A 12,947-nucleotide genomic window follows, 5' to 3' on the forward strand; every position below is an offset into this window, starting at 1 on the left:
TAAATATCCATTAGTTGTATTGTGTTAGAATAGGTATTGTAATGCTAAGACTAGTGCCTATGAAATGTGAAATAAAAATAATGAGTAATTGGCAGATAGTCTAATGTCTGTTATCTCTGTATATTTGATAATCAAGAGTTTTGATGTGGGGTGGGAGGATATAGAAACAGAAGAGATACAGATGTCGTATGGAAGAGATTAGGTAAAAGCGCAGAGTCCTGAATTTAAATAGAAAATATCAGAATAAAATCAGGCCAAGCCCTCAAAACAGTGACCCACTCAGTAGCGAAGAGTATCACTAAATTGTGTTCTTGAAACCCATTTCTCAATAAATGAACCAAGGCTTTTTGGAGAAAAATGGTAATTTGGAATAGGAGGCATATACAAGATGAGCTAGGGATATCTGGCCATACTAATAACAAGGAAGCTTAGACAAAGACTATTAAAGTCAGGCCAAAAGAACCCATGAGCCATTTTGAAAAATCTCCCAATGCTCTTTGACTTCACATGAGGATAATTGTAATGGATTGAAACCAAATATATTTAAGTCCTTAAGTCAATAATGACATTTTTATTTTTTTATTTAAAAAAAAAATTTAATGTTTATTTATTATTGAAAGTCAGACAGAGTCAGAGCATGAGCAGGGGAGGGGCAGAGGGAAAGGGAGACACAGAATCTGAGGCAGGCTCCAGGCTCTGAGCTGTCAGCACAGAGCCCGATGCGGGGCTCGAACTCAAAAACTGCGAGATCATGCCCTGAGCCGAAGTTGGACGCTTAACCGATGGAGCCACCCAGGTGCCCCAATAATGACATTTTGAAACAACTAATTGGTCACCTTCAGAGGATGATAGAAAACCAATTAATTACATAAAAAATGAATAAGTAAAGGTAAAGAATCAACATTTACTTTGCCTTTTCCATATGAACTGTACTAATGAGTAACCAAATAGTGCATGAGAGGAAGTACTTCATTATAAAGGTGTTCCAACTAATAAATGAGAAAGAAATGTCAATTTTAGAAACTGAATGAATCAATGATCTAAGCAATAGACATCAATACTACTAACATCACAAAAAGAGGAACAATCAGACATTGTGTGCCTTCTGATGAAAAGCTACACCACCACCTGTGGTCTTGCCAAAACCATCAAGTATGAGCCAGATGAGACTCTGGGTCCAACTACCAATTTGCAAGAGGTATAGAAGACAGAGGAGCATGTGAACTATGGCATGAATGTGCACTTGGGAAAATCCACACTCCTGGAAGCTCCAGGTGACATGCCCCCGGTCCTTCAACTATGGTTGGGGGAGGGGGGCGGCAGGCAGGAGGTGTACCTGTAGATTAAAAGATGTTAAAGAAATTGCCAGAAAATCAGCGAGATCCATCCATTGCTGTGTCCTTCAGCTCCGAATTATTCAACCACAAATAACTGCAAATTTGAACCTCCTGAATTTCACGTTAAAGTGCATAGTTCTGAAAATACCTTTTAAATTAAAATTTTAAGACAAAAAAAATCTCTGTGCTGCTTGAACATTTAATTTTTGTTAAGTTTATTTATTTTGAGAGAAAGAAAGAGTGCATGCACAAGAGGGGCAGAAAAAGAGAGGGAGAGAGAGAGAATCCCAAGCAGGCTCCACACCGTCAGTGCAGTGCAGAGCCCAATGTGGGGCTCGAACTCACAAACCCTAAGACCACGACCTGTGCCGAAATCAAGAGTTGGATACTCAACTGACTGAGCCACCCAGGTGTCTCTTGTTTGAATGTTTAAATGTATTTTTGATAATTCAGTCAGAGAATGTTTGTCTTCTGGAGTTGGATGTATTAGATTTACAAACAAAAGAAAACCACCAAAAAGGGCTTTTTCAACTAATCTTTTATTTTCTTCAGTGCAGACTCCATGTAATGTCATCCATACCCTTCCCTTTAAGTCCTACATGTCTGATGTGTTTACATCCAGAAGAAACATTTACTGGCACCTGCCTTACCTGTAATTTAAACTTCAGGTCTAAAATTACTTATCCTGAAATTGATTTCTGTATTCCTTATTTTGATCATTTCAGGTGACTGTCAGTATCTTTTGGAGCCAGAAGAGGGCACTGCAGAGCAGCATAGCTCTGAGTACTTGGGACTAGCAGACAGTGTCCTTTGCAGAAAAAAAAAAAAAATGTGCAAAGCTCTACTACAGAAATAATGAAAAGGGGAGGGGTACTAGATAATCACTATAGACTTTCTTTATTTACTAGAAAAAAAGAACCGTTAAAATATATAACTAAATACATATCTGGGCTATCATATATGTTTAGATATAGATAGATGACAGATAGATGTAGATGTCAATGTTTCTTCTTTTAAAACATCCTGAAGCTAGAGGTAGCTGGCTGGCTGGCTGGCTGGCTCAGTGTGTGCAGCATGGGACTCTTGATCTCGGGGTCATGAGTTTGAGCCCTATGTTGGGCATAGAGCTTACTTAAAAAATCAGCCAATCGATCAATCAGCAGATCCTGAGGCTGAATCTGAAGTTCTTCTATTAGAGTATTTATTCTTTTGCTACCTCTGCTGTTATAAAATCAGTTCTCAGGAAGTTCCTCGTACAGATTAATTGTGTATTTTACTTTAACTAGTTCGGGTTTAGGACAAAGGAGATCCAGCAGCCCTTTAGCAATCTTAGACGGCACAGAAATAATTTTGGAATCAATATAATAAATATTATCCCCAGTTTCTGCAAAGGTATTTTTCTAACATGAAGAACTCTGTGTTAAGTGTCAGCTGCTCAATTACAGGGCAGTAGGTAGGTGACTGAATTCAGACCATCACCTTCACTAAGGGGAAGATGACTAAGGCATGTCAGTGTCCTTCAGAGATGAAATAAGGGGAGTGGGGTCCAGACCTCTCCCCAAACCTGCAGTCTTGGGGCCTCCGTAGCCCGGGCCTTTCCCATGACAATATGTGTGCTTAGGAACCAAAGGGCAAAAACACCACCATGATGAGACCCTTCTGTCTCTGCAAATGACTTTAAATAACATTCCTTGGGAGATAGGCTGTCAGCTCTAGGAGGTTAAATCCATGCCCAAAGTCACCTCACAAGGGGAGGGGAGGAGATTTAAGAAAGTTTTAGGATCCATCATGGTAAACAGCCTTCCGTGCACTACCCTAAAAATGTAACTTCTGAAAAAAATGGCATCCACCCTTATTTCCTTGTGTGTACATTAACTTATTCTTCCATGAGTTCTGATGAGTAAAAAAAACCAATTCAGTTTTTCATTATTGAAAATATAAGAGTGCTCCATCTTTCTTCATATGAGGGAAATTGCCAATGTGTTCAATGATCTTTCTCTTGAAATACAAAAATTATATTGCTGGATATGGTGTTATCTAGGTTGTCAGGTGTGGCTGAAAAGACCAGTTTGTGCCTGTCACTTCCTCTCCAGCTGTGGCCATATGGACATGTCGGTCGACAGTACAGTATTTGTTTATAGGCTTGTTTGTTGTAGAATGGAGCTCTGTGACTTTGTACCTGAAGTCACTATGTTGTTTAAAAGAAATTAGACAGTCTGTTTGTACTGGATACAGAGTTGTTCTGTCTCCTGCTCATTTTTTTTCCTCCCTCAAATCTGTTGGAAACACAGTATGCCTTACAGTGTTTCTTCCACCGAGCTCAGCATGGAAGCATATCATCTGCGCTGGATCTCTTTGCCCCACGCATGCATTTCCAACTGCAGTCCTTTGCCCACAGCCTCCTTTGCTATGAAAATCTGAACCATCCTTCAAGGCCTAGTGCAGTGTCCACTTCTTCAGTGACATCTTTGCTATTTCAGATACAGCTATTTGTGCCCACCCGAAGTCATGCAGCCTTCTCATCTTTTCTGCTGGACACAGCAGCCAGCACCTTACTGTCTACTTTTTATTGGTAACCTCATGCATCATAGCCTTGCCTTTGTAACTAGGCTTTTCGATTCAGGTAAACAATTCTGATTTGTGGGTAAGCTGTATCTCTAATAGCCACTAATATCATACTAAGTGCTTAGAAAATCTAACCTGATCTACTGATCAAGATGAGTAGGTCGTGGGGCACCTGGGTGGCTCAGTCAGGTGGTTGTCTGACTTCAGCTCAGATCATGATCTTACAGTTGGTGGGTTTGAGCCCCGTGTCGGGTTCTGCGCTGACAGCTCAGAGCCTGGAGCCTGCTTCGGATTCTGTGTCTCCCTCTCTCTCTGCCCCTCCCCCACTCGCACTCTGCCTCTCTCTGTCTCTTGAAAATTAATAAATGTTTAAAAAGATGAAAAAAAAACAAAAAAGATGAGCAGGACGTTGTCCAAGTGTTATCTCTGGTCTGACTATTGGAGTTACCCTTCCTAGTTATTTGTTATTATGAATCTGCCTAGATCGGCATGCTTCCCTGTTCTTTCTCTGCCCTCTGATTGCCCACTTGAGTTTCCTGCGCACCTGTCACCCCTCTGACTTCTGCAACTATCAGGCAGGACAGAGCTGAGTTTGAGGAATCTTCTGGTTTATAGGCAGCCTCCAGGATTTTGTTTATCTTAGCGCTTTTCCCTGGAATAATTTCATCATTGCCAACTAGGAAGCAACCTTGAAAGCTCATCTCATTTGTCTCCATGTCAGTGGACAAAGCAACTTCTGAACTCATCATTCAGATTAGTACCAAGTCACAGGCTAAGACCCTAAAACAGGGGATGCCTGGGTGGCTCAGTCAGTTAACCATCTGACTTTGGTTCAGGTCCTGATCTCACAGTTCATGGGTTCGAGCCCCATGTTAGGCTGTGTGCTGACAGCTTGGAGCCTGAAACCTGCTTTGGATTCTGTGTCTCCCTCTCTCTCTGCCCCTCCCCTGTTTACACTTTGTGCATGTGTGTGTGTGTGTGTGTGTGTGTGTGTGTGTGTGTCAAAATAAATAAACATTAAAAAAAATAAAAGAACCTGAAACAGGTGTAAAGTGGATTAGAGAACAGTTTGCTGGATGATAGCAAGAAGCAGTCCAATATTTGTCTCAACGCTACATTCTCTGGATACTGAAAAGCCTATTCAGATGTAAGACATTATTACTAATGAGCACAGCCAGTGTATCACCACCATAGTTGTGACGTGTGGCCTCACAAGCTTGTTTGCATTTCTGCCCAAATAAAAGTAAAAATAGAAGGTAAAATTAAAGAATAGAATCACTCATATAATGATGCGTCAGTAAAAAAAAATTATGTTTGATGTTTTAATACTGTTCTCTATATAATGTATGTAATGATTTGTCAGTATATTATCCCTTCACATTCCAAAACTAATAACCCACACTTACAATTTTTCAGCTTCGCAAGTCTGTCTTCAGCATCAGGGCAAGGAATCTTCTAGAAAAAGAGACTGCAGTCACTAAAATCTTAAGGTAACACCATTAAACACTGATACATATTTAACCCTAGTGGGATTATATTCAGCAAAAAAACTCTTTTCTCTTTAATGAACTAATTTTCTGAGTATCAATACACACTTTCTGCTAGAAAGTAGGCCTGGGTAACTATGTAGTTACAAATAATGTCAAATACATCATTTATATATTTCCTGGAAAAATAATATTTTATTAGCTCAGTCATGCATTTTTCTTTTCATGCCCATACACATAAATCGTTAAGTATAAACATTTACAAAAAGATGACCATAACTTACTTTTATTCTTCCATGTTTTATTTCTTTTGTGATATATAAAGGACAAATCACAATCTAAGGGGGAAATGGTAAGCTTTTTAGAAGTAATTATGATTTATTAACCTATTAAGAGTAAATGTATTTAAAACCTATAAGAATCAAAAGCATATCCATTTTAAAATGCTTAAGAAAATGTGTAATTTCAACAGTGGTTTCTTAAACCTGCCTTGATGAAGTATCAGAAAGGAAAATCAGGCTAGCTACTTAAGAGTATTTTACAAGACTGTGTCATAACGTGAAAGAGCATGATCTTTATAACAATGCATGAGCATTCGGAATGCTATTTATGGTGCACATATTACACAGACTCATGTAACAATACAACTAAATACTGGAGGCTAGAAGGAGAATGGCTGACAAGGTGAATGGATGAATTTATACTGGGAAGACCCTTTCCAACTTATGCTGAGAGGAAGGAGTTAGACTGTCTTCTAGTCTACCTTGGTTCTAGGAATGGTCATTAAAGGAGTTTTTGCCAGAGTGTATATATCACAACTTGGATGACTGTAATGAGGAAATAAGGCTAATATATATGGTTTGAGACACTATTTTGAGTTTTTAACAGTACTTGAAATTTGTGTGCCAAAAACAATCCTAGTAACTAGTCAAGACAGTATTCTGGTATTCAATCTTTTATCTGCTGACAGTTCGTGTGCAGATATGAGTATGTGCTGCAGTGCCTTTTATGAGAGGAGAACAATCATTTCTGGGCTTATTATGTATTATCACCACAAAATATGATGAGATGATCATAAAAGGTCTGGTTGAAATAGAGAAAGGGAAGCTTTCTCAGCAAATCTCTAACAACCTGCGTCCCAATTTCAGTTTGAGTCCAATTGGCTCAACCCTGGCATTGCCATCAGATAACGTCATGGGGGGCCAGCCTTGAATGCTGCATGGTACTCCAGGGTCTTTATCAAGCTGTAACTACTATACTAGATGAATTCCTGGCAGGATCAATCCCTAACGTCTTGAAGATGCTCCTCTGTTCACACAAGACAGACCATGCCATGCACTGACGGGGAAGAGAATTCAGCCTCCAATCCAAAGGACCCACGAGGGGATTGTAATACTCTGAGCCTGTATTCAGAGTCTACTTACCAAATTAGGAACCAAAATGACATTACTCACCTACCCAGAGTAACTACCTTCTTGAATGTACCCTGGAGCTCCCAGAGACTTCAGAGCACAGGCAGACAGGCATCCCTGGAAGAAGTCACTTCCAGAGCCTCACCTCTCTGTGAATTTTCTTAAATTTGGTCTTCCAGTTTTTCTTTTCCACTACCTTTTCCTTATTCACCTGCTCCAAGTTTACAAAAAAAAAAAAAAAAAAAACCACACACACACACACACACACACAAAACACAGTGAGACTGTAATTCATGCACAAGGAAGGTGAAGCTATGGTGCGTATTGATCTGGGTTGCCAAACACAGTGACTATTCCCACGCAAGTTTCTCCAGAAAGGGGATCCCATTGGGCAACAGCTTATTGTCTATCTAGGTGACAAGTTTTTGGAAAACCTCCTTCCAAGAATTCATCTACCTTAGGGTTAGGCCTTAGAAATAACACAGACATTACAAGAATTAAGGTCAATACGTCAAACTGATAGTTTCTTTGGGTGCACTTACCTTTTTTCACTCATCATATAGTAGCAATGATAATAATAATAATAATAACATGTTATAGGAGTTGAAAAATAAAGTCAGACTTTTTCTGACAGATTTGGCTCATCTGCTTGATAATGAAAGCTGACGTCATGGTGCCCAATATCATAAAAGTGAATTTATTGGATGGATAGAACTCTCTGGTGTTTTCTCAGAGTCATATTAAAGCACAGATGTAATCGTGCTAGAAATCACATCCTTTACCACTAAATAACATTGCAGGGAGGGATTTAGCTGTTGATTTTTAAATGTGCAGAAGTGGTTTTAAAAAGAGAATATTTGTGGAGTTACCTGAGCCAAATTTTTAAGACTATTAGGGAATAGGGACGCCTTCAGTCTTGCCTAATAATTGTGTAATTTGAGGAACACCTAGACCCAGTAGCATTTTACTACAGCCTAGCATATTACAAACTGAGAGGCAACTGTAGGCTGCCAGAGCTGCTACTTGGTCAATCTCAGGAATAAGAGGCTACAATTAGAAAAAAATGAAGACTTTTTTAAGAATACAAATTTGATCTTTAGAAAAGCCATTTAGCTCTTTTTCTGTGAAAATGTTTTCCTTGTTGGTGCTACATTAGTCTCTGCAAGAATTAAGGGCGAGATGTCAAACTGACAGTTTCTTTGGGTGTATTTACCTTTTTTCATTAATTGTATAGTAGTAGTAATGATGATGATGATGATAATAATAATATATTGTACCTGCATTATAATGTAAGAAGGTCAAGAACTGATTGGGTCAATACCTATGGGTCCATGGGCATTTTTCTATGCTATTTTTCAATGAACAAGAACAACAAATGGAAAGAAAAACAAAGAAGAAGGGACAAGAGAAATTAAAAAGAAAGAAAAGGAAAACATTTGCAGTCACTTCAGGGTAAGCCATTAAGTAGGCCTACCCTATATTATGGGAGCAGATGAATGTGCTAACTAACTTTATTGGTGGCGATCACTGCACGATATATATGTACGTCGAATCATGTTGTATACCTTATATTTACACAACGTTATTTGTCAAGTATCCCTCAGTAAAGCTGGGGGGAAAAATGGCCACTCCCATGATCCTTTGCATTTTGGAAGGAGGCTTTGAAAGAAGGAAAGGACAAGGAGGTACAGATTCTGTATCTTAATGGATGGGTCTGCCTTGATACAACAGAAAAGAAGTGCAGCAGAGACTTGTTTTAGTGCTCTGTCACTCTCGATTTTCCTAGTCTTCTATTTTCATAGCCTTATTGTCCTTAGTTTCATCTAAGAGGTTCCTCTTCAGGGAGGTAGGCAGAAGGTTATAGGAAGACACAGAAAGAAGACCTCAGCCAAATCATTTTGGCAACAGGTGGGCATTTGTGCTGATTTGGGTGCACAGAGAGATAAGTCACATAAACTTTAAATCCAGTGTGATTTAAGAAGATACCATGAAATATTAGTGTCTTAGAAATAACTTTTAAAAATAACAAATATTTGGGGAAAATAATACAAAACAAATCCCTGATCTAAGGTATCTCAAGACCAGGCTGTGTAAACAGGTTAATTATTTAAATCCCTGATTTTCCAGGAATTTAAAGATTGCAGGAGGTGATCCTCAGGGTCCACTTAATTCTAACGTAAGCTACTAGACTTGGTGTCAGAAGGCCTGGACCAGCATCTGGCTCTGCTCCTCCATAACCTTAAGCCACTCACTTACCTGCTGCCTTTGCAGCATAGACTGCCTCAAATGGTCACCTGAATAATCTGTTGGTCAATCAGAGCAAAATTTAATACTCATCACAGTGAGGCAGTCTCCCACTGCAGCACTCTTAATAATACCTCACAAGAGATAGGTCAGGAGTGGATATTTGTAGGATTTGGGGTTTGGGTTTAAGTGTTGTTAGTGATTGATATTGGGCAGAATTCTTGATGTAAGAGTGTAGACAGTTTCACAATATATACAAAACATCAAATCATTATTTTGTAATGCTGTAATGTGTGCTATAAGCTAATACAACATTATATGTCAATTATACCTCGTTTATTTGTATTTTTTTTATTTTAGAGAAAGAATGCAAGTGGAAGAGAGGGGCAGCGGGAGAGAGAGAGAATCTTTTTTCTCTTTTTTAAAGTTTATTTTTTGAGAGAGAGCGAGCAGGGGAGGGGCAGAGAGAGAGGGAGAGAGAGAATCCCAAGCAGGCTCTGCACTATTTGGGGCTCGAACTCATGAACCATAAGATCATGACCTGAGCTGCAGTTGGATGCTTAACCGACTGAGCTACCCAGGCACCCTGAGAAAGGATCTTAAGCAGGCTGTGTGCTCAGTGTGGAGCCTGACACGGGGTTCAATCCTACAATCCTGGGATCATGACCTGAGCAGAAATCAAGAGTGAGTCACTCAACTGACTGAACCACCCAGGTGCCCTGATATACCTCAATTAAAAAAAAAAAAAAAAAGAGGGGCGCCTGGGTGGCGCAGTCGGTTAAGCGTCCGACTTCAGCCAGGTCACGATCTCGCGGTCCGTGAGTTCGAGCCCCGCGTCGGGCTCTGGGCTGATGGCTCGGAGCCTGGAGCCTGTTTCCGATGCTGTGTCTCCCTCTCTCTCTGCCCCTCCCCCGTTCATGCTCTGTTTCTCTCTGTCCCAAAAATAAATAAAAAACGTTGAAAAAAAAAAAAAGAGTGTAGGACTCTCCCGGATACACAAGTAACAAGTACGTGTTATGGATAGATACCATTACTTTTCTGGGGAGGGCGGCACTGGGAGTGAGGGCACAGTAGAGAGGGCATCCCTTTGCCACTCTGTGCCGCAGTGTTCTTTCCACCCCCTCTGGCTCCACCTTTCATTTGTCAGTTGTTCAGTGGAGTTTGCATGTCTGTTTTTCACTTTCCTTCCTGATGTAGGGTGATTTCTGAAAAGAAAGAAATCAGTGGTGAGTTTCTGCTGTCCTCTTCACTCCAGAAATCAATTCTATTCTGCCCTTGGATTTTTAGCCATATACATGTATTACCTTTAAAAATAAATACAACTAATTTTTATTTATTTTATTTTTTTATTTTTTTAATGTTTTTATTTATTTTTTGAGACAGAGATAGAGCATGAGCGGGGGAGGGGCAGAGAGAGAGGGAGACACAGAATCTGAAGCAGGCTCCAGGCTCTGAGCTGTCAGCACAGAGCCCAACGTGGCGCCCAAACTCACAGACTGGGAGATCATGACCTGAGCCGAATTCGGACGCCCAACCAACTGAGCTACCCAGGCGCCCCAATACAACTAATTTCTAGAAACAGCATTTAAAAAAACAATGTTTAGGGTTGATGGGCCCCGCTGGGCAGGGTCTTGGCCTGAGTGTTGATGAGTACCTATTATTTTTAGGTGATTGGTTTGACCAGTTGAGTGACATATTATCTAGAGACAGGGGCTGGTCCATTAGCCCATAACTCAGACGAATGGATTTTCAGAAAGTTCCTGAAGCTAACAATGAAATTACTTATTGGTTAACGGCCTTACATTCTGAGACAGGAAATTCCTGGAGTGAATAGTAAAGTCATATTGATGGAGAGGCCTGAGTTCTTAGTACTGATAATTAAGCTGCGGGGCTGCCGGGGTCTCAGTTCTCAGGGGATCCGTGTTTCCGTTTGAAACAGGATCCATGTTATTCCAGGAAAAAGTATGCTCTATACCTTTACTATGAACAGGAAATTCAAGCCGACAAAGGGAAAAGTCAGAGAGAAAGGGGCCCAGAGTCTGAGGTATTTGAATCATTGGAGTCACCAGTGCCGTCTCCGCATAGTCATCTCTAATTTTTTCATTTGTGTTCTCCTAGGTAGTATTTTTGAAAATTAATCTATGTTGTAAGAAATAGAAAGGAACTTCTCCATATTTATGGGAACTCTGTGAAGGAGACAGAAGTGGGGCATTTTTACAGAACTTGAGAATATGGTCCCTTGCTTGCCTGCAGGGGATTCACTGGGCGCAAATGGGCATCTGTATTCTCTCTCTCTCTCTCTCTCTCTCTCTCTCTCTCACTCTCTTTATTTTCAAGACTTATCTGGAGAGGATTGCAAGAGAGAGGATGTTCCACCACCTAAACTGTAAAATCCAGGGTTGCTGTTAAATTCACTCTGTTTTGACTTCGCCTGTAATGTTCAGCTCCACTAAAGAAAGCTTCCTTCAAAAAGCAGTGACCTTTTCACTACATCAGAAGATATCAAAACAAATAGCAGTGTGCTTTCAAAAGCGTCGCTGCCTCTACTGAGATTTCTCTAATTCAGAGCCCTGAAATTAGGCAAAAATGCATTATCATTCCTGCTAGGCTGAATGCATAGAGAAATGTCAGAATAAAATAAACATTTTATATTACTTTAGAATATTCCATCCCTTTGTGGTTTTCCATAAGTAATTCACTAGTTAGGAAGTGTCTTTATAACCTTTTTTGAATTATCAGTCTAGCATAGTATTTGAATTCTGATATTTGGATCTACAACCAAATCTTCCTTGCCATCCACTCATATTAATAATTCTTTAAAGTCTAAGGAATAGCCTTTAGTTGAATGCTATTTACTACAAAAAAATTTTAAGTCTATTTAATGACATCTGTGGGGTTATTTTTTCTCTAAGATTATCATTTTTATGTACAAATGTACAAATTGTACAAATACATTTGCTATACTACTTAAATATAAATAAAATCAGAACACATTTGTTAAGAAACAGATTTTCAAATGACATTAGCTGTATTTTCTTCCGGAAGGAAAGGACTTGCTCATTCAAGAAATACTTCTGCTGCATCTTCTATGCACCAGGCATTTTCCGAGATACCGGACACATAGATTATTCCCTCAAAGAGTTCATATTTGCCCTGAGCACATGATTATGACACTAGTCAGATGGAAGAGTCTTCAGTAATATCTCTAGTTCTGTGAACACAACTGTGACGAGAAAATTCATACAGAGCATAGTCATGGTTCCCTTACTGAGTGACTTTAATAATTGAAATCATTTATCTAAAATGTCTCATAAAATAAAGTGTTTTGTCCCCTAAACTATGTTTACATTATGCCATGAAAATGCCTTCCCAACATGAAGATAGAGGAGTAGGAAAAGGGAAATGGGAAAAGAATGAATAATGAATATTTTTTTAAGACCCACATATGATGCTAAGATCTTACACGTATTATGTCAGTCAATCTGTACAATACACCTATTTAGGAAAAATACTATCATTACCCCTATGTTATGCGTGACAAAACTGAGTCTTAGACTGGGTAAGTACTTTCTCCCAAGATCACAAACCATAGAAATGGTCTTGGGTATCACATCGATACCAACTACAATCTGATTTCCCAATTAGGCAGCCATATTTATGTGTCCTCAACAACTTATGAAACTAATCTCTCCCGTTTACTGGAAGATGACTGTGCACTAAACACTGTACTATTTTACAACCTCTGTCTCATTAGGTCCTCATAGCAAACCCTGAAAGACAAGGACTATTAGCTCTGTTTTAGAGAGGAAAAATTAAGTCTCAGGAAGCTTAGCTAACCTGCCTAAATCACCTTGTCTAATGAATCAGGGAGCCAGAGAACCAGGAATCAAACCCTGGTCGGT

General features: G+C 39.5%; 1 protein-coding gene across 5 annotated transcripts in view; it reads left to right on the forward strand.

The window, feature by feature from the left end:
* NALCN (sodium leak channel, non-selective) overlaps positions 1-12,947 on the forward strand; it is a 300,559-nt gene that overhangs the window by 227,657 nt on the left and 59,955 nt on the right. For all 5 annotated transcript variants that reach the window (XM_040487132.1, XM_040487128.1, XM_040487129.1 and 2 more), the window contains one exon: positions 5,319-5,392. In XM_040487132.1, the coding sequence (XP_040343066.1) occupies positions 5,319-5,392 (74 nt within the window). The remainder of the gene's footprint in view (positions 1-5,318; positions 5,393-12,947) is intronic.

Source organism: Herpailurus yagouaroundi, unplaced genomic scaffold, assembly GCF_014898765.1.
Source record: "Herpailurus yagouaroundi ecotype Mexico unplaced genomic scaffold, PumYag 164, whole genome shotgun sequence".
Lineage (NCBI taxonomy): Eukaryota > Metazoa > Chordata > Mammalia > Carnivora > Felidae > Herpailurus > Herpailurus yagouaroundi.